Source organism: Zootoca vivipara, chromosome 2, assembly GCF_963506605.1.
Source record: "Zootoca vivipara chromosome 2, rZooViv1.1, whole genome shotgun sequence".
Taxonomy (NCBI): domain Eukaryota; kingdom Metazoa; phylum Chordata; class Lepidosauria; order Squamata; family Lacertidae; genus Zootoca; species Zootoca vivipara.
The window spans coordinates 37,603,724-37,630,799 of NC_083277.1; the positions used below are offsets into that span (position 1 = coordinate 37,603,724).

At 43.0% G+C, this 27,076-nt stretch overlaps 1 protein-coding gene across 1 annotated transcript in view; it reads right to left on the reverse strand.

The window, feature by feature from the left end:
- Positions 1–2,336: 2,336 nt before the first annotated feature.
- C2H3orf20 (chromosome 2 C3orf20 homolog) overlaps positions 2,337–27,076 on the reverse strand; it is a 48,755-nt gene continuing 24,015 nt past the window's right edge. The window contains exons 13-15 of the mRNA XM_035106520.2: positions 23,413–23,555; positions 7,626–7,673; positions 2,337–3,286 (exon numbers count right to left, since the gene is read on the reverse strand). Coding sequence (XP_034962411.1) covers positions 3,190–3,286; positions 7,626–7,673; positions 23,413–23,555 — 288 coding nt within the window. The 3' untranslated portion in view covers positions 2,337–3,189. The remainder of the gene's footprint in view (positions 3,287–7,625; positions 7,674–23,412; positions 23,556–27,076) is intronic.

The window sequence follows — 27,076 nt, forward strand, 5'->3', positions numbered from 1 at the left end:
TTCCTAATGCGTTAGCGCTGACTCTTAGACCAACCTCCAGCATATACAGTGGTACCTCTGGTTAACAACTTAATTCATTCCGGAGGTCCGTTCTTAACCTGAAACTGTTCTTAACCTGAGGTACCACTTTAGCTAATGGGGCCTCCCGCTGCCACCACGCCACTGCCACGCAGGGCTGTCTCAAGCAGGTTGGGTGCCCTGGCGCTGAGGCGCGAAGATCGCTCTGACGCTCCCGCCCTCGCAGCACGCAGCACGGCTTCCGCACAGCTTTGCCGTGAGTGCCCCCCCCCCCGCCGACCCGGTGCCCTGGCGCCCCGCGTCACCGGGACTACACCTAGAGCCGGGCCTGCTGCCTCGCAATTTCTGTTCTCATCCTGAAGCAAAGTTCTACTATTTCTGGGTTAGCGGAGTCTGTAACCTGAAGCGTTTGTAACCTGAAGTGTCTGTAACCCGAGGTACCACTGTATATTATGTCTCCACAGGCTGAGAAGCTGACCTTTCACTTTCTTCTCTTTGAGGATTTGGATAAGCCTATATATGCCTTATGTGAAAGCATCTGGGGTGCTATTTGTGTCATGTGGTAGTGTTTTTGCCGTGAGACGGGGTGTAGAGAAGAACTTGTACATGTATGTACATTTAACCCAGAAGAGGTTTTATAGTCATAGCTGGCATTCTGTGTATGTACTTCCTACATAAGAAGAGCATGCTAGATCAGGCCAAGGGCCCATCTAATACAACACCCTGTTCTCACAGTGGCCAACCAGATGCTTTTGGGAAACCTGGAAGCAGAACATGAGCACTCTCCTCTCCCGTGGTTTCCAGCAACTACGTAGTATTTGGAAGCATTGTTGCCTCCAACTTTGAAGTCACCATAGCTACTAAGGCCTCAGAGAAACCAACCCCTACAGCAGGTTGCCATGAACGGATAAGACAAGGAAAAGTCCTTACACCTGCTTTTATTCAATATTTACAGAGAGAGGCTTGGGAATGCAGCCTCTTGGAATAATGGCATTGCCCGAGTAAATCTCCACACACACCCCATTCTCTCCCACTTCCTCATTCGTCATCTATTCTATGAGTGGCACTGAGGGCCCTTTGCTTCTGAGCCCTTTTCTCTCCTACTTTTAAGGCTCGCCAGGTTCTGGGGTGTGTTTGTGTCTGGAATGCCTTCTAGTTTCAGCCAGTTGCTCCAGCTCTGCCTCTGCCTCCTCTCCCATTGTTTCCCAACTTTTCCTCTCATCTGCCTCTGAGCTGTGATCTCCCTCAACCCCCTATTGTAGCTCTGAACTTCTTCTTCTCTGGGTCAGGCTGGGGAGGCAGTCTCCACCATTCCTCCTCTGCCCAGTCCCTGACATAGCCTTTGATAGCCCTCTCCTCCATAAATTTGTCTAATCCTCTTTTAAAGCCCTCAACGTTGGTGGCTATCACCTCCTGGGAGAACAAGTTCCATAGTCTGACTATGCACTGGGTGAAGAAGTCTTTTAAGTGTCCTACATCTTCAAACATTCAGCTTCATTGGATGTCCATGAGTTCTAGTGTTTGAGGGAGAAAACCTTTCTCTATCCACTTTCTTCACGCCATGCATAATTTAATAAACTTCTATCATGTCACCTCTTACTCACCTTTCCTCTAAACTAAAAAGTCTCAAACACTGCAACCTTTCTTCATAGGTTATCAGAACTGTACACAGTACTATTTTCAGTTCCTTTCCTAAAGACCCCTAGCCTGTAATGTGACTTTTTCATGGCAGCCACATACTGCATCAGCATCTTCATTGAGCGATCTACTATAACCCCAAGGCCTCACTCCTGGTCCATTCCCTCTAGTGCAGACCCCATGAAGGTGATGCATCACTTTACACTTGTTTTCATTGAATTGCATTTGCCATTTTACTGCTCATTCACTCAGTTTGGAGAACTACCACCAGTTATTGGAGGTCTGGCATAGCCAATACGATTCCAAGATTAGGAAGAACTTTCTGGTGATAGGAGCTGTTTGACAGTGGAACAGACTGCATCAGAAGGTGGTGGTCGCTCCTTCATTGGAGGTTTTTAAACAGAGGCTGGGTGGCCATCTTTCAGGGATTCTTCAGGTATGATTAATGCATTTCTGGGGCTGGACTAGATGACCGTTTTGGGTCCCTTCCAACTCTACAATTCTATGATTCTATGGTTGCAGCTCCAGGCTGAAAGGCACCTGACCTAGTCTCACTCTGACTCTCAAGAGTTTTCAGAAGCTCCAGCCTCCCAAAGATGCTTCCACCCACTTGATAAACATGTTACTTTTAATATAATGCAGGAAAGAGGTTATAGGCAACTAAGAAGTTTACAGACATATGACAATTCTACTCCATGCTGTTGTGTTTCCACAGGAATCCTTCTGCAGTTTCTTGAATGAAGCAGTGTTGGCTCACCTGAGCTTGGTCTAATGTGAAATTGGCACAGCTTATTCTCATTTGCCATCCGAGAGCCACATGCATGTGGAACATTCAGAGAAGAATTGAGTGATATTTTCCCCTAAATTGTAACATTTTAGGCTGTGACAGGGAAGGTGGTGGAGGGGAGATCATGTCTGAATGCTTTTGGGGGAGGAGAGGGACCATCATGGCAAATAGAAGAATAGCATGTGAGGGAGGATACTAACACTGATATCTTCTTGTGAAAATGAATACCAGACCCTAAATTTCAGCTGGGCCAAGTCCACGCTATTGTAGTTCCTTCTTCCTCACATGTAAATGGAAAACTAAGAAGGTAAATGCACTTCTAGCTAACATTAAAGTTGATATCTCACTTTCCTGGTTTTGGCTCATCTTCTCCATTCCCTTCTCATCCTGAGGATCCTGCTCTCTTGCCCTTTTGTCTTATATATTCCAAATTTTGATGATACCACTCTGACTTTGCTTCCATTTTAAAGCGTTGGGACTTTGGTACACCGGGAAACCAGACATTTGATGCAAATGATTACTACTAGAACTCTCACTGCCCGTTTGGAGAAGTGATTTCCATATGTTTTAGAAAGGCAACCTTCTCATGGAATGAAAGAAACCAAGGCTGTCCATTGTGGGCTCTTTCTTCATAATGAAGAAAATATAGTTAGCTGCATCTATATGGATACATGAAGTGTGTGTGATACTATATATCTATATACACAATGTCATCAACAACAAAAAATCTTTCCAGTCTCAGTATGCTATTTCTTTGATTTTTTCTTTCCACGTTTTGACTTCTCTGTCTCTTTCTGTTGCTCACGAACGGGCTCTTCCAGAGGCACAGGCTCATTATAATAACTATATATAGGGAAAAAGAAAGGGAGACGTTTGCAGTGTGAGTTGTATCGTAAGGCCAACTGAAAACCACACACAATGGGAACCCTAATCATCTTGCAGGTGGTGTTAGGTGTTAAACGTCATGTTGCAACATTCATGACAAGCTTGTGAACTCTGGTTTCTATTTCAAGGCAATACAATATATCAATCTGGCAGCATGTTCTGAATGCCACTATGGTGAATTCACACGTGCCTCACTGTGTGATCATCCCATCACTGTGCAAAGGTAGGGTTGCCAGACTCAATAGAGGATAGGACTTATGTGCCTTTAATTGCCCTGCTCTCTTTTGAGTCTGGAAACCTTAAAGAGAAACCAGTGGACCCTTTCCTTGGAAATTAAACAAAGGGTCTGCTAGTTTCTCTTTAAGGTTTCCAGACTCAAAAGAGAGCAGGGCAATTAAAGGCACAGAAGTCCTGTCCACTATTGAGTCTGGCAACCCTATGCAAAGGTTCTGTTCTAATGCAGCTGTGTTAATTGTAAGAAACTGATAAAAGAGCATTAATACGGCAGACCCAGTGTATAACTTGTCGCAGCAGCATAACAAACCAGAGTCCTGCATATTTATCATGTCTGCCAACACTTCATTCAGGTATGGAATATAGTACATAATTTGGCATGTTGAGACTATCGGGTGGTATGCAATACTAGTCCTACTCATGAGTAGACACATTGAAGTTAATGGACACGACTAAGGTCTCATTCACACCATACAGATTATAGGTTCAAAAATTTCAGTGGGTCTACTCTGAGTTGGACTAGCTGACTACAACCAATCAAACTGATCTTTTTAAAAGTAAGTTTCTGGCAGAGAAATAACAGAAATGTGCAAGCAATGATTGGTGAAGGTTAAAACAATGGAACCTTAGTGGGTTGGATTTCTGTTAACAAGCAAGTAAAATAATAATGCCCTGAAGCCCATAGCTGCACTATTCTGCAGTTTCCCCACCCCCACTGCTCTACTCTATAGTCTTCATATTATTATTTCCTGTTTGCACTCTGACAGCCATCTTGTAAAGAAAATAAAAGAAAACCTGTCTTGAAAGCAGAATACATTACGCAAAGTATATATGTGTAAATTTAATTTGCATAATTTATTAAGGATGCATAATACGGTTTTTGCTAGGATGTGGTATATAAGTCTTTAAATAATTCTAGTAAGACATCCAATTCAGAAGAGATTCTGCAGATTTAGGCTCAGTCCCATACATTAACCTGTGGCTCCTATGCTCTTATTCTAAAATATCTCACATCCGAACCATGCAATCAATGGGACTTAAAGGTAAAGTAAAGGGACCCCTGACCATTAGGTCCAGTCGCGGACGACTCTGGGGTTGCGGCGCTCATCTCGCTTTACTGGCCGAGGGAGCCGGCGTACAGCTTCCGGGTCATGTGGTCAGCATGACTAAGCCGTTTCTGGCAAACCAGAGCAGCGCACAGAAATGCAGTTTACCTTCCCGCTGGAGCGGTACTTAACTACTTGCACTTGGACGTGCTTTCGAACTGCTAGGTTAGCAGGAGCTGGGACCGAGCAATGGGAGCTCACCCCATTGTGGGGATTCGAACCACCGACCTTCTGATCGGCAAGCCCTAGGCTCTGTGGTTTAACCCACAACCTTGGCAGATGTAAGAGAATGTAATGAGCTAACCTATGCTGAATCTAACTCTAAGGTTTATTTAAACCACCAACATCAGTTCTGGTGGCAAGTATACAAGATCACAGGCAGCGTTTCTCAGGCTGAGATCTTTTAACTGGAAATGTCAGGGTTTTGAATGTGAGCCCTCATACCGTATATACAGAAAATGTGCTTTGATATTAAGCTTGCTTCCTCCAAAGGAAGCACAGGAAACCTGCCTCCAGATATTTTTCGACCAAAGATCTCTTCATGCCTGACCGTTGGCCGTATTAGTTGTGGCTGAAGGGAGCTGGAGTCCAACAGCTTTTGGGAGGCTGCAAGGTTCCTATTTCTGGTTTAGAGCATCATAATTGCTTTGCATATCAGGCCAGATCCAGCATCCTCTAGTTTTTAAACATACCCAGGTGGGTACATTCGGCACCAAACACATGTCCTAGTAATGGGAAGCGGCGTTTTAGACTCTCTGCATCAATTTTATTTATGTCAGAGGCAGATTTAGACAGGGCCGGCGCGTCCATTTAGGTGAACTAGGCCATCGCCTAGGGCGCCAAAATGGAGGGGGCACTGCCCAGCCTACCTCCCAAACCCCCCAGCCACCACCCGCCGCCGCCGCCCTCGCCTGTGGCTTCGTTTCTTTTTTTTCTCTCCCGACGTTGCCGGGCGAGGGGCGGGCTAGCAAGGCGCCACGCTAGTGGCTGACTGGCGTGACGCCCCTCCTCGCTGGCCCGCCCCTCGCCCGGCAACGTTGGGAGAAGAAAGAATAAAAAAGAAGCTGCTGGCCGAGCGAGGCTGCAGCTTCCTTTTCTTCTTCTTCTCCCGCTGTTGCCGGGCGAGGGGCGGGCTAGCCATTCACACTGGGGGGGGGGCAGAAGGTGCCTAAAAACCCAAAACCCTATCATCGGCCCTGAGTAGCGTGACTGTGTTCAGTCGCACCGTGTGCCTCAACTATACTTTAGAATAGAGTACGAGAGGGAGAAGAACGCTGAATTTTGGTGTCGAACAGGGCACCACTGAAATTTGAGACCCCAAGATTTGCCACTGTTTATGTGCTACGTTTTAATTTTGGTTGCCTCCAATGAGCACAGGGTGACACATAGGCCTAATGTTCTAACCCCCCCCCCCCGAGTTTTAAGTAGGAAAAACAATGCAAAGCAGATTATACTAAGATGGGACAGGTAGAGCTTTAGATTCTTCTTGGGTTTTTTTAAGGTAGATTCCAAAGCCTGTAGAGAGACAGTGACAGGCCCAACGAAACTTCATGCCTGATCAGGGACTTGAATGTGGGTCTCCCCGGTCTAAGTGCAACATGGCAGCTGCCACACTACGTGGTCTCTCATTCAATCCTTTTGTACCTTCAAATGATGCTTTAATTGCCTCTAGTGTTTTGCAGACATGCCCCAGCATAAAACGGTTACTGCATCACAGGAAAAAGACACGGGAAAGACTTCATACTCTCACTCCCATTCTGTCATTGAGGATTACTCTTCTGCAGAATCTCAACCAGCCTCACCCTTTACCAGGTAAAGTGGAATGGCTACAGGGGTGGAATTAGCATAGCCTAAACGAAATTAGCATGATCCTGACAAGCTGAGAATTTAAGATGTGTCCTAACTATAAACTGTAAAGCTGCCAAAGCAGCCAGGTACAGTTTAGTCGAGGAAATGAGCCCATTAACATGACATCCTTGTTGGCAGTTTGTTTATAAGCGTATCCTGGGTTGGTATAACTGCCCCCCCCCCCAAAAAAAACCCCAGCCAATAATCATCATATAGAGCTATGAGAATCTACAAACTTAAAAATCTCTCTGACAGTGAGCAATTAACAAGGGATTAGCTCACAAGTTATGACATTCACATAGTGATAGTTTCCCACTTCCTGATTCAGGAAGCCATCATGGATTATTACCCCCTATCATATCAGCCTATCACTCAACAACAGGAACTCTGAGCAAGTTAGCCATTGGCTTACTTGCTCAAAATGTGAATTCACCATAAGTTGGATAAAAACTGGGCACTGAGATACGATGGCAGGAACGTAAATACATTTGAGGGGGGTTAATGGTATACAAACACTAGCTCTGTTCTGTGGTTATTGCAGCTTTATCTTATTTCTATGTGGGAAAGCAGCAAAGAAAGGACCAAGAAGGAAAATGGAAGCCGTCAGATCAATGATTATTTGAGCAAAAGTTGTGATTTTACTGGATACTAGGGATGGCCAGTAACAGGAAGAGGCTGCTGTAGCCTCCCAGCCCAGTCTTTCTCTTAGTACCAGGTTTTTAAAAACAAGAAAAGGTGTGCCAGTCTTGCAAGGGGGTGCTTTGGGGAGGCAGCAGTGCTGGCATAACTTGCTTTTAGGTGCCAGGTGCAGCATGTAGTGGCCACCATCCTCTTTCCCCAAAATGCCTCTGGCTCTCTGTATAGCTTCACAGCCAGCGTAGCTTTGCTGGGACCCAGTGGCACCGAGGGTGACGGATGGCAGTCATCGCAGCTGTGCCAGGCCTGCCCTTCTCCTCTGAGTGCTGAACCCTTGCAACTTGACAAAATGATTAACAATAAAATAATCCCAGCATCAATCACCCCAGCATTTGACCCACAATGCCAGGTGCTGATGCTGGGCTTGATTTTTATTATCATAGCCCCAAATCCCACCATTTAAAAACACAAACCTTTCCAAGGCAGGGACAGAGACCCTCTTTGGATCTTCGAAAGTGGGGCTGGCAGGAGAAATGAAAGAAGTTTGTGTCAATAAACACATGTAGGTATTCTGCACCACCCCTTATGCACATTTTTAATAGAAAGTTTGAATTTCTTTTCTTTTTTTAAATGATATTTATTCATTTTACACATTAAAAAAATAACACAAAATACAAATTCAGCATACAAAAAAAGAAAAAGAAGAAAAAGAAAAAGAAAAAGATCCCCCTACCCCCCCAAAAAGGAAAAAAGAAAAATATAACAGCAATAAAAAGAAAAAGAAAAAAAATCAATCTAATAATCTTATATCATTCTCATAACATTGAGACTTCCCCGGTTCCCCCCCTCTTTAATTCCCTAATTTACTTCCTCGTAGAGCAGTTTTCACCTTATACCAGATAATTTTTAATTAATTAACATTTCCTCATTCATTATCACCATTTAATTATATCTATAAACTCAATTTTTAAATACTCATATTCTAATATATCTCCCCAACTTAGAATTTTTACCAACAATGAAACTGCATTTTAATACTTCATTCTCCCTCCCCTTCCCCTGGACCCAGATTCCCTAGATACCTCAGCAAATTCCATATTTCATACCAGTGTCGGACATTTCCAATCAGACCAGCCTAAATTTACATGATTAAACATTTTATCCCACTCCCACTCTGCTGTCTCCACACTTTCCTTGCTGTTTCCCAACACCCCCTTCTTCCTTCCCCTCAACCCAGAGCCTTCCCTGCACACCCACTCTCACTGGGTGTGCAGAGACCCCCCCCCCTGGTTCTCCGTTGGAGAGTTCTTTTTTTAAGTCCAAAACTTGTCCCACATCTCCCACTTGTGGGGCTTTTTGACAGTCTTCTTCCCTCTCTTCTTTGCAATTTTGAAATTCTTCTAAATTATCATTAATGTCTATCATTTTTATTTCTTCCTCCGTGTTGTCTGCGCAGGTCAATTCTCTTCCAGAATCCTTGTCCATATCTCCCTTCGTGTCCTCAATTCTGTTGTTAATTTGTCGCACTTGTTCATTGTTCTTGACCAGCTGTCCCTTGATGTATAAAAGTTCCAAATAAATCTTTTGGTACTGTAAGTCCTGTACTGATGTTGAGACTGCCATCGTCCTTGCTCTCAAGTCCCGTGGGAAAGCAGCAGATAATAAAACCGGATGTGACAGGTGTCAAATTCCCAGATGGAGTCCATTTTAAGTCCAGTCCTGGCTATTTCATAAATCCAAATATCAATAACATAGTCTCTTCTTAATAATAACAGAATATCGATCCATTCACTGATCTCTCCAGGGACCTAGTTCCAGTCTCCTGGAGGGTTTTAAGAGTCTGATTCTTGGTAAATTAATTACTTCCTCTCTCTTCCCCTGCTGGGGATCAGGTTACTGCTTCACATAACAATCAAAGTGGGAGACCGACTTCCGTTTTTATAGTCACCCACCGTGTCCAAATTTTTTTTAAAAAATATTGCCAATCAAGCTTTTTTACTCACGCTGAGTTTTGTTTTTTCCTGATCGTTGCTTTTTACGGAAGGAATCCACCGCTCTCTGTGTGAAGACTCGGGACGTCGCTTCTGGAGGTAATGCTGGTGCCCAAAATGGCTCCCGCGACTGCGACTCCGCTGACTCTCGGGGACTCTGCTGGGCTCCCCGGGCAGCGGAGGAGTCGCGTCAGGAGCTCTGCAGGGCAAATTTGGCCCCCGGGAAGCTCAACCCGGGGTTCTATGGGGATCCGCGTGCCCCCGCGGTATTCCCCCCCTCCGCGAATGCCAGAAGCCCCGCAGCTCGGGGCTTCTGCGTCCTCACAACAGCGCGATAGACCGGAAGTCCGAAAGTTTGAATTTCTTCTCTTTTTTTTATCTTAAGCCAATGTTGCAAATGTCTACTCATCTGGTGTCAGTTGTGAATTCCATCTGGTTAACCAATTACTCACTCCATTGCTTTGAGGCCCATATATACACACATGTCCGGAGGAGGAAAGTAAAGTTTCTGAGGGCTAATGCATGGTTTATTTACCAAAACCCCCCACAAAAAACAGCATTAAGCTATTTTAGACTGTGTATGTATAATACATGCCAAAACCATTTTATGAAATAAATTGGATTTAACGACTCCTGATTACTTCTTCATGGCAAGTTCCATTTCCCTATTACTAGTTGCAATTATTATTTACTACATTTTTATTTTGTTTATTGAATTTATATACTGCCCTTCAGCCAAGGTAGTTTACAGTTTTTTTAAAAATAATAATAATACACTGCCTTTTGTGTATAACAAACAAACAAATATACCCCCCATTTAAAAAGTCATATATTGTTTATTAACCAAAGGCCTTGGAGAATAAGACTGTTTTCACTTGGCGTCTGAAGATATGTAATGAAGACACTAGGCAAGCATGCCTGGGGAGAGCATTCCACAAATAGGGAGCCACTGCAGAAGAGGCCCTGTTTATCCCACCCTTCCCCCCAAGGAAATCTGGGTGGCATACAGTTCCCTGCTTTTTCATCTCAGAACCCCCATATGGTAGCTTAGGCTGAGAGTAGGTGACTAACACAACTTTACTCAATGAGTTTCATGGAGATTTGAACCCTGAGAGTCTAACACTCTCACCACAAAATGACACTGACTCTCTTTTTAAATGGCAGGCATATGCAACTTGCAGACCTACCGTATTATGCGTGTCTTAATCAACTCGTTTGGCACCACACCTGGGACTATACAAACTATGGAGGTTGTTAAGCACCTGCACACCACAAAAGGGAAAGCTGGTGTGTTGTGTTCAGCTTGGTGGGTCTCAAGTTCTGCAGGCCTGATTTAATGCTTGCTGCTCTCAGTTGACAAAGTCATTGTCAGGGATATCAAGACATGAGATCAAGTTCATCACCTGACCCAGCCAGAACTACCCCAGTGTCACAAGTAAAGGGAGAAAGATCAGAAGACCTTCCACTCAAAAGGAAATGTTGCATAAATCTCATGAATACAGATGAGTAATCTTAAGAGGTTTCTCATGTTTGGGGGCACAGGAATCCTATAACAATTCAGCAAATGTGAGTCAAGTTGATTCCTCCAATATTGCAATCAGTGCTTCAGACTGGTTTAAGGCACCATTTACAAAGGTAAGAGGTACAAAAAGCTAGCCTACAATGAGATATATGTACCTCTGCAAACATCGCTTATTAACTGCCAAGGTCTCTAGAGAAATGGAAGAGCTTTAGAACATGCAAGCTACGGCTTGTTCACTTAATTATTATTTCTTAATTTGAGAATTCAATCAACACAAGAAGCAGGAAACAGATGCACATACTGTACTGATTAGTTGGTGGTGATGGATGGGGAAACGTCATTGCTATTCCTCCCCCTGGGTGGAGTCAGAAGCTTGTACCTCCCGTTATACATCGCGTTATACATCTCGAGCTTTTCTAGACAGGCCTGCCCAACACTCTGAAACCCCCTGCCCCTAAAATTAGCACTCTGCTACAGTCTGAACCACCATGATAGTGTACATATATCAGCCACTATTGGACTTGGACCTTCCAAGTTCTTAAGCAGTGTACTGCTGTCTATCATTTGCTTGCCAAAAGTAGCTTCTTTCCAAAGTAGGTTTTATCTTAAACAATTGCAAACACAGTAAATAAAGAGTTCACTTGTAATATATTACATCAGTGGTTCAGTGCTCATTTCTTCTCCTTCCAAAATAGATTTTATCTTGAACAATTGCAAACGCAGTAATAAAGAGTCCACTTGTGATATACCAGTGGTTCAGTGCTCAGACGTCATTCCGGTAATCAGACGTTTCATCACTAAAGAGCTTATTCATTGAGCTTTGTAGTAAATAATATACAAGAGAATACAGTATTTAAATGACTTAAAGCAGGGGTATATCTGTCCCCATCTGCAAGTTTCCATCGGGAGGAGCATTGAAAGAGGACGATGTTAAACCTCCTAGGAGGTTTAACAAACTGAGGGACATTATTTATGGGCTGCCTAGAAGCTTCTGGTTGGCCACTGTGGAAAATGGGGTGCTAGTCTAGTTGGACTTTTGGTCCAGGCCTATCCTGGGAAAGTAGTGGGTAGGTTCAGTCTATCTGGGCCCATCATGAAAGGAAGAGACCATAGCATTGCAGGCAGAAGGTCCTAGGTTCAGTCCTCAGCATTTCCAGGTAGGCTGGAATAGACTCTCTGGAGCTCTCCAAAGGGTAGTAGGCAGTATGCAGCTAGATGGACCATTGGGCAGCCTCAGTATAAAGCAGCTTCCTATGTTCCTAATATCTGCCAAAGCTAAACTGGAAGTGGTAATGAACAGAGATTGCCAGATTCAAAAGATGGTGCCTCTCCTGTACAGTGGTACCTTGGTTTGCGAACTTAATCCGTTCCGGAAGTCCATTCTTAAACCAAAGCATTCTTAAACCAAGGCGTGCTTTCCCATAGCAGTGGGGGAGTCAGTTTACGAATGGAACACACTCAACAGGAAATAAAACATGTTCTGCTTCCCAGGCAAAGTTCACAAACCAAAACACCTACTTCCGGGTTTGCAGCATTCTTAATTCAAGTTGTTCATAAACTAAGCTGTTCTTAGACCAAGGTAACACTGTATAGCTCATAGCTGTCAACTTTCGGATTTGAAAATAAGGGATCAGCAGCCTCACCCGGGGACAGTCTACAGTATATCCAACAATCCAGGATAGCAGCGGGAAACAGCACTGGAATAAGCGAATTTCCAACAAAAAAAGGGAAACTTGACAGCTGTGGCTTGGAATAAGGGAGTTTCCCGCAAAAAAGGGAGGGTTGACAGCTATGGTATAGCTAAGGAACCTACAATATGCAAATTTTATCCAGAGCCAGCTACTTCCATCACAGAGCAGTAATGATGGCAGAAGGCATGCTGGTTGACATCCTTCCTTGTATGCAATTGTGAAGATGGTATTGCCTGCATTTAAACTGGTTAATCTGTATTTAATCTTCCACTGATTCATGGAATATCTTGAAGCCTCTCCTACCGGTAACTACCTGCACTTTAGGAAAGCTCCTCTCAGACTTTGGTCCTCACCGCTAAAGTCACAGACCCAACAGAATCCACATCTTTTAAAGAGAGAAAGATTACAGCAATGACTCTTGTTTTCTTTTGAACTTGTGCTCCTTTGCTTGCAAGTTGTCTACCAAATAAAGGCAAGGGATTGCATCTTGATCTAAAGGGACACCATTAATTTCTTTTTTCTTATCCCCGCACAAAGTCTAAGAAAGATTCCGTTTACAATTGGGTTAGATAAGAACCAGCAGAAATCCCAGGAGGGTCAGCAAAGTAATTCACTCCTGTGACCCATCCTTCTCTGAAGCCTAGGACATTGGTGTACAAAATAAAATGCCTATTGCAAAAGGCTAGTTCTATGGATGTTTAGTTTAAGTGAGGTTATGGGTACAGAGGCAAATAATTTTATGGCAGTAAAGAGATAGGTTTTTTAATTTTGAGACAGAAGGTGAAACAGAAATATATTTTGGCAAAGATTCATCTTTATGTTACTCTAAAATGTTAACTTATCGCATCACTTTAACAACAGGGTCAGTCTGCAGACCAGTGATAGAGGGACAAAGAAAGCTATTAGTGCCAAAATGAATTGAATATTCCCAGTTAACTCATTTATTTGTATTGTGAGCTGGATCTGTAAGAACGTAGGGATGCTATAGTTCAATGCTTGCCAGGGATTCCACACTTCTAATATGTTTAATTTCATATATTTCACCACCTTTGTTTTACTTTTTTTCTGGCAAAAATTCCACAAAAGCAAACTACAGTGGAACCTCGGTTTATGAACACCTCGGTTTATGAATTTTCGGTTTATGAACGCCGCGGACCCATCTGGAACGGATTAATTCACTTTCCATTACTTTTAATGGGAAAGTTCGCTTCAGTTTATGAACGCTTCAGTTTATGAACAGACTTCCGGAACCAATTACACCCATGTTTCAGTTTATGAACGCTTCAGTTTAAGTACTCCGGGGACCCGTCTGGAATGGATTAATCCACTTTCCATTACTTTCAATGGGAAAGTTCGCTTCAGTTTATGAACGGTTACTTCGCGGACCGTCTGGAACGGATTAATCCACTTTCCATTACTTTCAATGGGAAAGTTCGCTTCAGTTTATGAACGCTTCAGTTTATGAACAGACTTCCGGAACCAATTGTGTTCATAAACCGAGGTACCACTGTATTCTATTCTGAACTTAAAAATGGAAAGCGTAATGCTGGTGGTCAACAAAAGAAGTTTCAAGACTCTCTCAAGGCAAATCTTAAAATCTTAAAAAATATAGTATAAACACCAACAACTGGGAAACACTGGCCTGTGAGTGCTCCAACTGGAGAACAGCCTTTACCAAAGGTGTCATCAAACTCAGGATGAAAGGGAGAAACATGCTAAGATGAAGGCAAGTTTGGCAAACCCTCACTGTGATCAACTCCCGCCCAGAAACCTATGTCCTCACTGTGGAAGGATGTGTGGATCCAGAATTGGCCTCCACTGTCACTTACGCCGACTCACTGTTAAAACCGTGTTCATGGAAGACAATCTTACTTGGCTACAAGTCATCACCAGAGAAGAAGAAGATGACTATCTCTTCCATCTAGCATTACTTGTAAGTTTTCCCTAGCAGTCCTTCTATAGTCAGGAACATTAGTTTTCTGCAAGTACTGGGAAGGAAGTTCCTCCATAGGACAGTATTAGTTGAAAGGTACATTAAAGGGGCAGTGGAAAGAAAGCTTATAAAAATAGGACTGCTAAAACAGATGAGTCAGCCCAGTACACATGAACATTAGCAATTTTCCTAACTGCCTTCTTTTACAGCTCTTACTTTATCTTTACACTGCTCCTCACCTCAAGGCAGTGTGGCTTTACAAGAAAATTAATTTTGAAACGGTAAAAGCTATAGGGAAAAATTCTTTATAGCAAACTGGGGTGATGGCTCTACATAACGAAGTGCTCAGCAGAGCCCATTAGAAGGCCCACCTGCACACAGATCTCTTGCTAAGCCTGAAAGTTGGCTCACAATTCTCTTATATTAGCTCCATCATTTTTCATTCTCAAATATTTTGGGTGGAGAGGTACATTTAAACCATAAACTTGACTGCTTGCTCAAGCCCAGCAGATTACAGCTGTAAGGCAGCTACTAGAAAACAGCTAACAGGGATCATATATATCCAAAGTACATCACTGAATAGAGTGATATAGTTGTATTGGCAGCAGAACAGGCTCATATAAATGTGCATCAACTGGTAGCAATTTAATGAGTGAGGGTCCATTCCCAGTTGAGTTGGGTGAAATCTTTGAGGTCTGAAAAGCTGCACATACACTGCACACACACGCGCACACACACACACACACACACACACACAGCTTCTCCACCCCAAATCTACCTCTTGAAGCTGCCTCTTGCACTTTTGTTAGATGTATATTCACACAGTGTGTTCTTCCACCCTGAGATATGGTTCTGAAATTGTATTTTGGTATTTCTATAGCTCTCCCTCTTTTTTAAAAAAAGAATAAAATCTGATTTTAGTGCAATTGATTTCCCAAGCCCTTGGGAAAAAGTGAGCTAGAAAATCCAGCTAAGTAAATACCATTGCTTGAAAGGTTTAGTGATAGAGTGATAAAGTGTGGCTAAGAAATGAGTGCCATAATGAAAAGATTAACCCTCTCTGTTTTTTTCAAAGGATATTTGAAAAGCCTAGGACCACAATCCTTTCAATTTGCTTCAGTAGCACAAAGAATGATGGACTGCTGATCCTATACTCGGAACCTCTCCTCTGGACCAGCTGTGTCACATATACAGCACTGAAAGGACAGGAATAGTCCAGCTCCTCTCCCCACCTACACTAGGGATGCATTCTGACTGCACCATATGTGGGCTGAGACAGGAGCATCAGTGCAACAGCACCAGAGGAAGTCAATACCTGAGGTTGTGGGCTTGAGTCCTAGCACTGGTGCAGGAGGAATAATAAATTGTTCCTTCACAGTGCTGCCAAGATCTTTGTGCAGAATCTCCTGCCAGCAACTCAGAGAACAGGTCTCAAGTGCTGCTCTTTATTTCGAAGGGATGGAGGGGGTTCATGCTGGGGAACTCCACAAAAGCAATATATGTCAAGGGCTGTTTGTAAAAACTTCCAAACAGGCAGCAGCAAAGGTTCAAACGCCTTGGGATCTGGACATGATTTACAGGCTGTTTCCTTGTTTCTTCCATTACTTGATTTAATTCAAAAATCATTTTAACTATTAGCAAAGTTCCAGTATGTGTCACCATGCTCAATTATTCACAGCAATGGACAGAGACGTTGACCAACTGCACAAGCGTGAATGCAATTTAGGAATGGGGACTTGTGGCTCCCCGATAATTTATTACGGCCGATTATGCAGACCAGGAGAAAAGCAGGGGCTTACTTCCAATAAATGTGCAATTCACAATCCATCACAAACTGAAAGACACACGGAATACCCAGGTTCCTTAGCCTCCTTTGGATTTAAGGCCTTATTAGCAAGGCAATTTTGTTCTTGTTACGTTCTGCTGTCCGGGATGCTTAAGACAGCCAAATGCATTACACACCTTCCTATTGGACCATGCAGACATACAGCAGGGTGGGCATTAGCAGACCCAGGAGGCACATTCAGCCTCCATTACAACATTTGTTCATAGTCCACAGCTATCAAAGTTAATCTTGAGCAGGTTTCTAACTGTCTCGCTTGCAGAAAACAAAATGTAAGGAAAAAGCAGAGGGGCATCTCATAGGACACTCAAATGCACATTCTCCAAATTGCTACATTTGCAGCGCATTTCTAAAGGGAGTATGTTGCAATGACAGAAGTGGATAAAATTATGCATGGTGTGGAAAAAAGTGGTTAGAGAAAGGTTTTTCTCCCTCTCGGGAGCATCCACTGAATATGAATGTTGGAAGATTCAGGAGAAACCTTTTCATAATCAAACTATGGAACTCGCTCCCAAAAGGAAGCAATGATTGCGACCAGCACAGATGGCTTCAGAAGAGGATTAGACAAACATGGAGGATGAGGCTATCTATAGCTTCTGACTCTGGTGGTTATGTTCTACCTCCACTGTTGTGCTCAGGTCCTCTTTGTGGGCTTCACATAGGCATCTGATTGGCCACTATGAGAGGAGGATGCTGGAAAAGATGAGTCACTGGCCTGCTCCTCTTGTGTTCCTATGATACAGCAGATGCTAAGCCTGGTGGCACCAGGCAGCATTGCAGGGCAGCTGCCAACAACCTCGCACCACCTCCCTGCCGCTCTCACCACCTTGCTAGCCATGCCACAGATTCTGCTTCCTCCACCCATGGCACTGGTTTTCTTACTAGAGTTTCCTCTCCTTGTCCACTGTGGGTGGGGATGTCCCACCCTGCTTGCCTTTCCACCAGTAGCAGACATAGGACAGAGGATGGGAGGGCAAGAGGAGCCAGAGCTGTTCACCCTGAGGACCCATGCCAACCTGGAGCTGGCCCAGACAAAGACCATGTGCCAATCACAGAGCCAAGGCAATGGTACCATGTTTCTCATATTATAAGACACGTCTTATATTTATTTTTTCCTCAAAAAAACACACTATGGCTTATTTTCAAGGGATGTCTTATTTTTTTCCTCCTCCTCCTGCCGCGGCCGGCATTGCTGCTGTGCCTATCACTATGTCTTATTTTCGGGGTATGGCTTATATTCCTTGAATGCTTAAAAATCCTGCTATGGCTTATTTTATGGGTATGTCTTAAAATATGAGAAACAGGGTACAGTTTTGTCTCACCATGCCAAGAAAGTAATTAGTCAGGAGGTAGCTGCCCACTTCCTGCATGTTGTATTCTTACAGGGAATTAACTGTGCACTGTTCACGTAAGTGCAAACAAAACTGTTCCTTCTTTCACTTCCCTTGGACTAGCAAAAACTGCAGAATTAACAGACCTATCAGGGTGCTCTATATAACCCTGTTATTTAACTTGTATATATAACCTGCAATCAAGGTCCAACATATAACACACCGTGCTCCACTTGTCCCACTCCTACTCCTCTGCCCCTCTTCCAGCTGCTGCCACCAATTTACCACTTGCCTGCTCTAGTTAGTGGCTTTTTTTAACATTAGAAGATAGGAATGGGGAGAAATTGTGTTCCAGTTCACATATAATGGGAAAATCTCCCCAACTTACTGTTCCCCAAACAAGATGCAAATCATAATCTACTCTTCTCTGAATTTTGCAATGAAGTTCTCCAGGCAGTAATGTTTATAAAAGATGCATTCACTAGGGTAAAAATGTGCATAGAAATGCATATAAGTGAAAATAGCATTAAAAATGCATCATGTTAGAGGAAAAGGCCTTGCAAGAATGTGTGGATTAGGATAAATCTGCTCGTGAATTTTCATGAGGGTTTAAAATTGCAAATAGATATGGAAATATGGAGAACTGGATTTAAGGTTGGAAACATGAGAAACAATATTGACAGGCTTGTCTATCCCTACTAGAAGGGAGAGTGCCATGTGTGCAACCCCCATAGCTCTGCATTTAACACACAGCAGTACTATGATGACTGCATGGGTGGTACTCTCTTGTGTTAAAGGGCAGTTTCTGCACTCTCGCTCTTCACTTTGTGGTACAGAGGCCCGGCGCATGAATCATGAGCCAGGTGGAACCCTGAACAGCTACAGAAACATTCCCGACTGCAACATTTTGTTGCTGGTCTCACTTGTTTTGCCTGTTTGCCTTTTGATGGAGTGTTTTGTGTGTAACTTCCTCTCACTCCTATGATCTGCCTTGTTTTAACTAGAAATATATTGATTATTCACTATAAACACTTAGTCATCTGAGCAGAGAACAAAATGTGGTATGTGTGCGTGTTTTTTACAAATGGTGCTCCTTGTAACAAATTCAGCTACCTTCAACTTTTCCTGAAAGCCAGTGCCAGAGATTTGTCTTGCTGACCTTTGAACAACAGACTTTCCTTTCTGCTGCTTTCTAGCATTCCTTTGCTATGTCGAATGCATCCTATTTGACAGGCCATCAGCCTGCTTTCCTGCCCCCAACCCCGGGCAGTTCATGGTGGCAGGCACAAAAAGGAACACAGCTGCTATGTTTTCATATATCTGTGAGTCATTGGTTGGACTCAGATCATTGCCCTGCTTAGGGTAAGCTGTACAATAATAAATAGCATCAACTCAACAATATCTGCAAGTTGCTAACTTGTTGGCCTGACTCTCACTCCTCTTAGTTTCCGGACATCATCATTTGACTGGGTTGGGTTTTGTTTTATTTAAAAAATGCAACTCCTCTCATTGACTGATCACACACCTGCAGTTATTTTTGACCCTCGACTCAACAAAAGTGTTAATTGTCAAAATATGTTTGGCAAGAATTAAAGTTAAGTCATGCTCATCATGTGCTATTGCTCCCGCACTGCCAGTTCTTCCACATTAATGCCTATACGAAAGAGGAAAGTGCAGTTGTCCATAGCCTTCTCCATTTTCACATCTTTGCCCAAATGGCCGCCAGTTCTTCCTTATCCACTGATCTTCCTCTCCACTTGTTAATATTTGTCATCCTCTCTAATTTACACCCAGCTGATTGACTTCCTGGACTCCACTCCATATACATGTCTACTCTCCCTGAAGCTGGTTTCTCATTCTTTTCCCATGGGTGCTGCATGGGTAGTATCAATGGCACTGGTCTAAAGGGCCACTCAGTAAAACATGAAACTATTAACCTCAGGGTCATGGGTTCGAGTCCCACATTGGGTGAAAGATTCCTGCATTGCAGGGGTTTGGACTAGGTGATCCTCATAAACCCTTCCAACTATGAGTCTATGAACTCCATCCCTTGTCCAGACATCAGGAGTTCTGAATAAGGCTGCAGAAAGGGCTCATTTCAAGCCAGTAGATGAAATACAGTTACGGCACTTTGCTATGAACAGAGAGCAGGTTTTGCTGTACTATTGAGCAAAGTGCAATACAGTAGTAGATGCCCTTAGCACTGGCTGTCTTGAGATGGATGAGTTGAGAATTTAGACCTGTAATACAAAGGGGTTTTTGGGGGTGGGGTGGGGGGACTTGGTATGTTACCATTACAGAGTTTCAATAAAAAGAGAGGCTATCACATGTTTTCTCTATATTACTGAAAGTGCCAGTAGAGAGTTCCAGTACAACATTGTATTGATGATGGCTCAGGTGGTCTTCAGATATCAGATCTCTTAAAATAAGGGATGTCTATAACTACCATCTCTTGGAAAATATAGCCAAGACTTGATTGAAGAATGTGTATATGATATATGAATATATGTGGATCATATGTGGATATATGAATGAGTATAGTCTATATGAATATATTAAATATTACTGTCCTTCTAGAGATAGAATTAGATTCATTGGTCAGTGACTGTAAAAATTAACCAAGCAAACAGGACCTTGATGCTGCAGATGTTCATGGAATGTTCATGGAAGAAGTCATGAAGGAAAACATTGCACTGAAAGCACCAAATTCCACTTCCTTTCTTTCAATATTCAGATTATTTTGCAGAGAGAACAGATATTTGCAAACAGGGTGAAAATGCTTCCTACTTCCCCTCTTATCTTTACTTCATTCTTCAGTGTATGTTAGTTAAGATCACAAGCAAGCTCCAGTGACGCATAAAGGGTTTCCTAATCCCTCCAGTTCACACAGAGGCATCTTGTTATCAGCAGAGAATGGATCAGTTCCTAGATTCCACAGCCACAATCCATCAAAACATTAGTCATCATGACTAAACCCCAGTGAAAGTGATGATGAGGTGGACATGACCTAACTTGAGTCCCATTTATTTCAACGGGGCTTAACACTGGGTTGTGCCTGCTTTCTTTAAAGACTCTGAGATGCCTGGCACTGTGTGTATGTGTGCTTCAAAGTACTTCAAAGTAGAGGGAACACAACAGTGGTGCCATAAATTTAGGATGTGAAATATCTCACCCTTAGAATTCCTACACACAAAGACAATGAGTTTCTAGCAAAGTCAGAGTCCACAGCCCTTGGCCTAGGAATCTGACACTGCGCTATAGTTTAAATTCCAACAGCAGCTAGTTTATGGGGTGGAGGGAGGAACAGAATGAAGTCATGCTGCTCCCAGATATCAGTGTCGCTCCAGTAACAAGACTCTAGCCTTCTTGAACGTGACTGCAGAGAATACCACAGGAATGAACAGCCATTAGTCACCCCTGGCAAATGGTTTAACAGACTGTAGTGGAGCTGATGCTATATCCATCCATTGAGCACATGCTTTGAATGGACTTTCTTCCTCCAGTCTCCCAAGCTGCTAAAAACAGACTGTAAATCTTGCTCGGCGCTAGAGTTGCTGCTAAAGGCGCCCACATGACATAAAATAATACGCACCAAAGCACAGGACTGGCAGGTAGGGACAGCTTCACATCGCTGATGGATAATCAAGGCTGCGTCACTAGTTTCAGAATAAATTCCAGGGGTGGGGTGGAGAGGCAGTTCAAAATGAATTAAGCACATTTGGGGAACATGTGTCCATTTGATGCATTTGTGTCTTTCGTTCAGTTTCCTCAATTTGGGCTGTCCATAGAGTATAGAACACGCAACTGGAATACAGAGTAGGATGGAGGAGAAGGAAAATAGGCAGCACCACAGAGTCATGTAGAGATGGGCTGGGAATAATGGAAAGCAAACGGAACAAGATGGGGGCAGACAGCTCCCCCTCAAACATCAACAAAAGACTCTCAAGACGGCTGTGGAAGCCCCATTCTGCGAACATGCGTTGTTTCTTTTGTGCAAGAGAAATTAGGCGGCTCCAAAGCCACATTACAGATGAAAAGGGGATGAGAAGGCAGAAGGAGTAGAAAGGGAAAGGGGCTATAAGAAAGAATGGATGGAACTTGTGTTGCAATTCAGTCTGTTACATCAGTGTTTCTCAACCAGTGTGCCTCCAGATGTTTTGGGACTACAACTCCCATTATTCCTGACCACTGGTCTTGCTAGCTAGGGATGATGGGAGTTGTAGTCCCAAAACATCTGGAGGCACACTGGTTGAGAAACACTGTGTTACATTGACATTGACCCCTACAGGTTTAAGAGATATGTAAGGAGTATGGATGGGCGAATCGCAAATTTATTTTTCTCTCTGCTTATTCTCCAAAGGTCCATCAAGTGGCAAACTAGATGCTTTGCAGTGGCAAACTAGATACCTTCAGGAAGCCCACGAGCAGAACCTGAGCATAGCTGTCAAGTTTTCCCTTTTCTCACGAGGAAGCCAATTCAGCATAAGGGAATTTCCCTTTAAAAAAGGGAGAACTTGACAACTATGAACCTGAGTGCAACAGAACTACCCCCTCCACTGCCTTATGATTCCCAGCACTAGCATTCAAAGGCATAATGCATCCGATAGTGAAGTTATAATGCAGCCATCATGGCCATTGGCAGCATTATCTTACACAAATTTGAATTTGTCTAAAGCCATCCAAGTTGGTGGCCCCCATACTACAGCCCGTGGCAGCACTTTCTCCACACTTAATAATCTTATATTCCTCTACATATACGCCTGTTTTACTTGTTCCATAGGGCTTGCTCATGTTCATTGCCCCTTTCTGAACCTTTTCTAGCTTTACAGTATCCTTTTGGAGGTGAGGCAACCAGAACTGTATCCAGTATTCCAAGTATGGGCTCACCACAGATTTGTATAATGGCATTATAACACTGACAGTTTTATTTTCATTTCATTTCCAAATGATCCCTGACACAGAACTCACCCTTTTCACAGCCACCACACATTAGGTTGACATCTTCATTGACCTATCCATTTTGACCCCAAGGTCTCTTTCCAGGTCAGCCATCACCTGCTTAGGCTCCATTAGTGCACTTGTGAAATAATGAATTTTTTTGCCCCAATGTGGCACACTTGCATACACTGAACTGAATTTGCCATTTGGGTGAAAAAGAAAATGATGGTGCCCTTTCCTAAGTGACGCAAGTTTATTAACTCAAAAGTTCATTTCTCTCATTCTTAATGGAAACTTCAGCAGGCTAAAAAATGAGTCTCTATTAAAGATTTGGTACAGTAATATGCAGATTTATGTAAACATAATACATTGATTACATGTCAGTTGAATAAGCAACAACAAATTAAGGGTTGTATCCAATTGACTTCCAAGTTGTACTGAAAGTAGACTAATTGAAATTAAGAAACCTAAGTTATTCATGCCCACTAACAAACACTAACTCTGAGAACTAGCTTTGGATACAACTCTAACAACTTAATCAGTCAACAAGCCTAATGTTAGGAACCTGAAACACAACAAGGAAGAATTTAGCATTCAACCTTTTTTCTTTTTAAAAATTATTCATCTCGTTCATGAGTTGCCAACATGGTACAACATGGTACTCCCATCACCCCGACCATTGGCCAAGTTGGCTGAGACTGATGAGAGTTGTAGTCCAAGACATCCCATCAGATGGATTTTTACAATCAAGTGGTATATAAATTTTATGAAATAAATACATAAATAACATCTGGGTGGTATCCCAGTGGCTACCCCAGCTCTAGTTATATACTTAGCAGCAAGAACAGCTAATAATGGTGTTTATGGGCACATCATTCTTCTTATAACAACTCACCTCTGGTCACAGTGCACCAGTTCATCCAGTTCATGTTGCAAACACAGACCTCTGCATGACACTGCCTCCCCTGTCCCCATTCCCATCTTCCCCTTCCCTTGGACTTCCTGTTTTACCTAAATTTGAAGCTCTGTGGCAGGAAGTGGCCCATCTTGCAGTCAAGGCAAACTCGGTTGATCTGCTTCAGCAGGTCTTTCTTGCTGAAGCTGTATCCGTTGAAAACACAGCTCCCAAAGACTGGCTTCCCTCCAGCATACATCTGTTGACAAACAGGCAGGAAGGAGGGGAACAAAAATGCTTTGCAATAATATATATATAAGTGAGTTGGAAGGCTAGGACCAAATGGTTTCCTTTTCCTGTTATGCACAGGAGGCTTAAATGTTTTCATCCAGACATGAAGGGGCTTTGACAGTTCTCTCTCTCTCTCTCTCTCTCTCTCTCTCCCACACACACACACACACACACTCTTCCTGCACATCACTTAACACTCCTGATGTTGAATGAAACATCATTCACTATGGGAAAGCAGAAACAGTACAGGTCTTACAGCCTGACCACAGAAAGGCTTATTGCAAACCCTTTTCGGCTGCTGTGTCCCTCGCAGGCAGTGCCTGCTGACCACACCCCTACTCCCCACAAATCACAAGAGGTTACCAGCTCCTTTTTGTGTGTGCCAGATATCAAGAAAAGCGACATATTTTCACATTTCTGTAGGTGTGTGTGGTTGCAGCTCAGTTCGGTGGCTCGCTCTTGGATATATAGATATATAGAAGATTCAATTGCCAAAAGTCCTGTATTTTAAAACTATTTGGTGTGTGTTTTGGGGGAGCATTATCGCCTAAAAGAACTACAGCAATATTGTTACCACAAGGCAAAGAGCCCACATTTTTGTAAGGGGGGGTTTGTTGTAATTAATTTCAAAATTTATGGTGGGCATGCTTACTACCTAGGGCCAGTTAAAATTTTTGTTTTGTTTTTGTAATAGATTCATATACAGAAATAAATAATATTTCTATTCATTGTACAGCAATACAATATGTAATGTACATATCTGCAGGCAATGTGATACTGGAAAGTCTCAAAGGGCTGACTGGCCAGGAAGGGGTGAAAAGGGTAAGAGAGGAAAGAGACGTGGGTGGGAGAGAAAGGGTGGCAGGCCACAGAAACAGGCACATGAGCCAGGAGAGAAGGCAGAAAGTAGAGTTGCTCAGGAGAAGTAGGTGGGGCCACAGAGAGAACAAGGGGTGTGGGTGGAAGGCCCGAGGAGGGAAGGATATGAGATCAGGGAGGTGGGACAGAGGGGCTCGGAAATGGTAAGGGTCCCTGTAGGAAATGGGTGGCTGGCAACCACATGCTCGCCCTGTATGATTTAGCGTTGCTTCCGTGCAAGGAACAAAGCATTCATTGTGAAGCCAAAGTTCTTTGGCAGCTGTAAGTTGCAGCCTCTTCTCTTCCCAGCTCTGCCCATTCAGAGCATCATCAGTTCCCTCTAGTGGGCTATTGCTTCAAGTGCCATAGAAGGCACAGTACTGTATTACTAAGTTTTAAAAGTCACCTTTATGTAGGAAGTAATGAAGTTTCAGGTGGTATTCACTTTTTCCCTTTTTGAAACAAACACCCAGCTGGACAGATGGGAGTTGTTGCTGTCATTGATATTGTTATTTTATCCTTATTTTAGATTTATGCAGAAATTGTTCGGTTTGGTTGTGTACTTTTTGATTAATTTGGTCGTGTGCTTTATTTTTATGATTATTTTGTTATGTTTGTAATTATGTAACTTTTTATATGTTTTAAGCCTGCCTTGAGCTTGGTTTTACCTTTGGGAAGCGGCATACAAATAAAATGATTGATTGATTGATTGAACTACAGTTCCCAGGATTCTTTGGGATAAACCATGACTGCATTAAATGTATATTACAGATGGGGCCTTAGTCTGCATATGTAGTCGGCACCAGAATGATTCATTAACCCCGTGAATGTCACAGTCATAAGATATCGACAAGGCAGTCTCAAATACACCTGCTGGGCTTGCCCATTTCTATCTAGAGAAGAAAAATAGTCTCTATGCACTCATTAATTTACCTCTGTATATTATGGCTGACAGTGCATAGATGGTCTATGGGCATGGGTTGCAATTTACAGTTTTTTTTTCAGGTTTGAAGAACAAATCTTAGTGTGTTCAACAAATCTTTCCAGCTGATAAAAACACTCCAAATATTACTGTTCTTCTAAGTCATTTTATAATCCGGTTTTTGCCCCCTGTGTGCAGACTAAGATGGCCAAATAAATAGTCTATGCTTGATTTTTCATATGGAGTCAGCCTGCAAGAGTACAAGAACCCTTCTATACTTGTGCTCTTCAATAGGCAATATTTTGATACAAAGAAACAATCCTTTGCAGGATAAAGGCATGGATATATTTATTTTTACTTATACAAATATTTATAGGCCACCCAATCACATAAAATATCAGGGCAGTATACAAGTACAATAAAATGTAACATAAAAAAGATACAAAACAATCATAAAAATAGCTGGTTTGTCTTGGAATAGTTTGAACAACTGAACAGGCCTGTCAGTATAAAAAGGTCTTCAAGAGATGTCTGAAAATTAGCTGCGAGGATGTGTGCTGAATTTCTGCTGGAAGTAGGGCTGCCATATGTCTGGGTTTTCCCAGGTATGTCCAGGAATAGGCGTGTCAAAATGGCATCCGGGTGGGTTATCGATGAATCAGCATATATCTGGGGAAACCCAGACATATGGCAACTAGGGCGAAAATGCTATAAAAATCCCTCTCAAGATAAGCTCAACAACTCCCCACCCCCCAAGAGAAAAAAAGGGTCAACAGCTTTGTCCAGATTTTCTCCTTTGGGAATATGGCAAGCCTAGCTAGAAGAGTATTCCTCAGCAATGAACTGGTGAGACTAAATGCCAGACTTCTAGTTGAAGCTTCTTCGGCCGAAGACCTTTTGGCAGCTGAGGTGAACCACAAAATGAGACTCCCTTCCCCACCAGGGAAGAAGGGTTGAGTGAAGATCTGCATCAGGAACAAGGAGCGAGTGAATATCTACATCAGGATCTGCTGTCGCTGTGGATCCTGCCGCCTGAGGCGGTCACCTCACCCTGCCTCATGGGTGGGCCAGGTCTGCAGGGGGGGGGGGGGCAGCTATCAGTGCTCCTCTGGATGATCTCAGTGATTGAGCTAGATTCTAAAGGCTCAGGTGGTCCTTAAGGTACCCTGGGCCCAACTTGTTCAGGACTTTGCTTATGAATACAAGAAAGTTGAACCTGGTCTAGTAGCATATAGGCAGCCAGTGAGGGTATTTTAGCAGAGATGCCACATGCTGTTGGTCATCTGCCCCCGCCAGCAGTCTTGCTGCACTTAACTGGAGCTTCTGGACCAGGCCCAAGGATAGAGCCACACGGAGCACATAGCATTATTCCCAAGGTTAGTGGATGCTACCGATTGGGTTTTTAATTGTATTTCAATTCGGTTTTTAAAATTAATTTGTTATCATTTCATTGCTTTATACAGTAGCTTAGTGTTGCGTTTTATTTAATTTTTCGCTTTGCAGCCCACTTTGCGAAGTCATCACGAGACAGCTATATTAATGCAGTAAATAAATAAAATAATCCAAGGGAATGCTCACCAGATGCTGCTGCCTGGCACCCATCCATATCCAGCCAGTTATTATGCAGATTATTTGCACATGTCACGTGCAATATTATGGTTGCAATTCTAAACATATTTGCTTGGAAGTAATAGCATTTACTCCCAAGC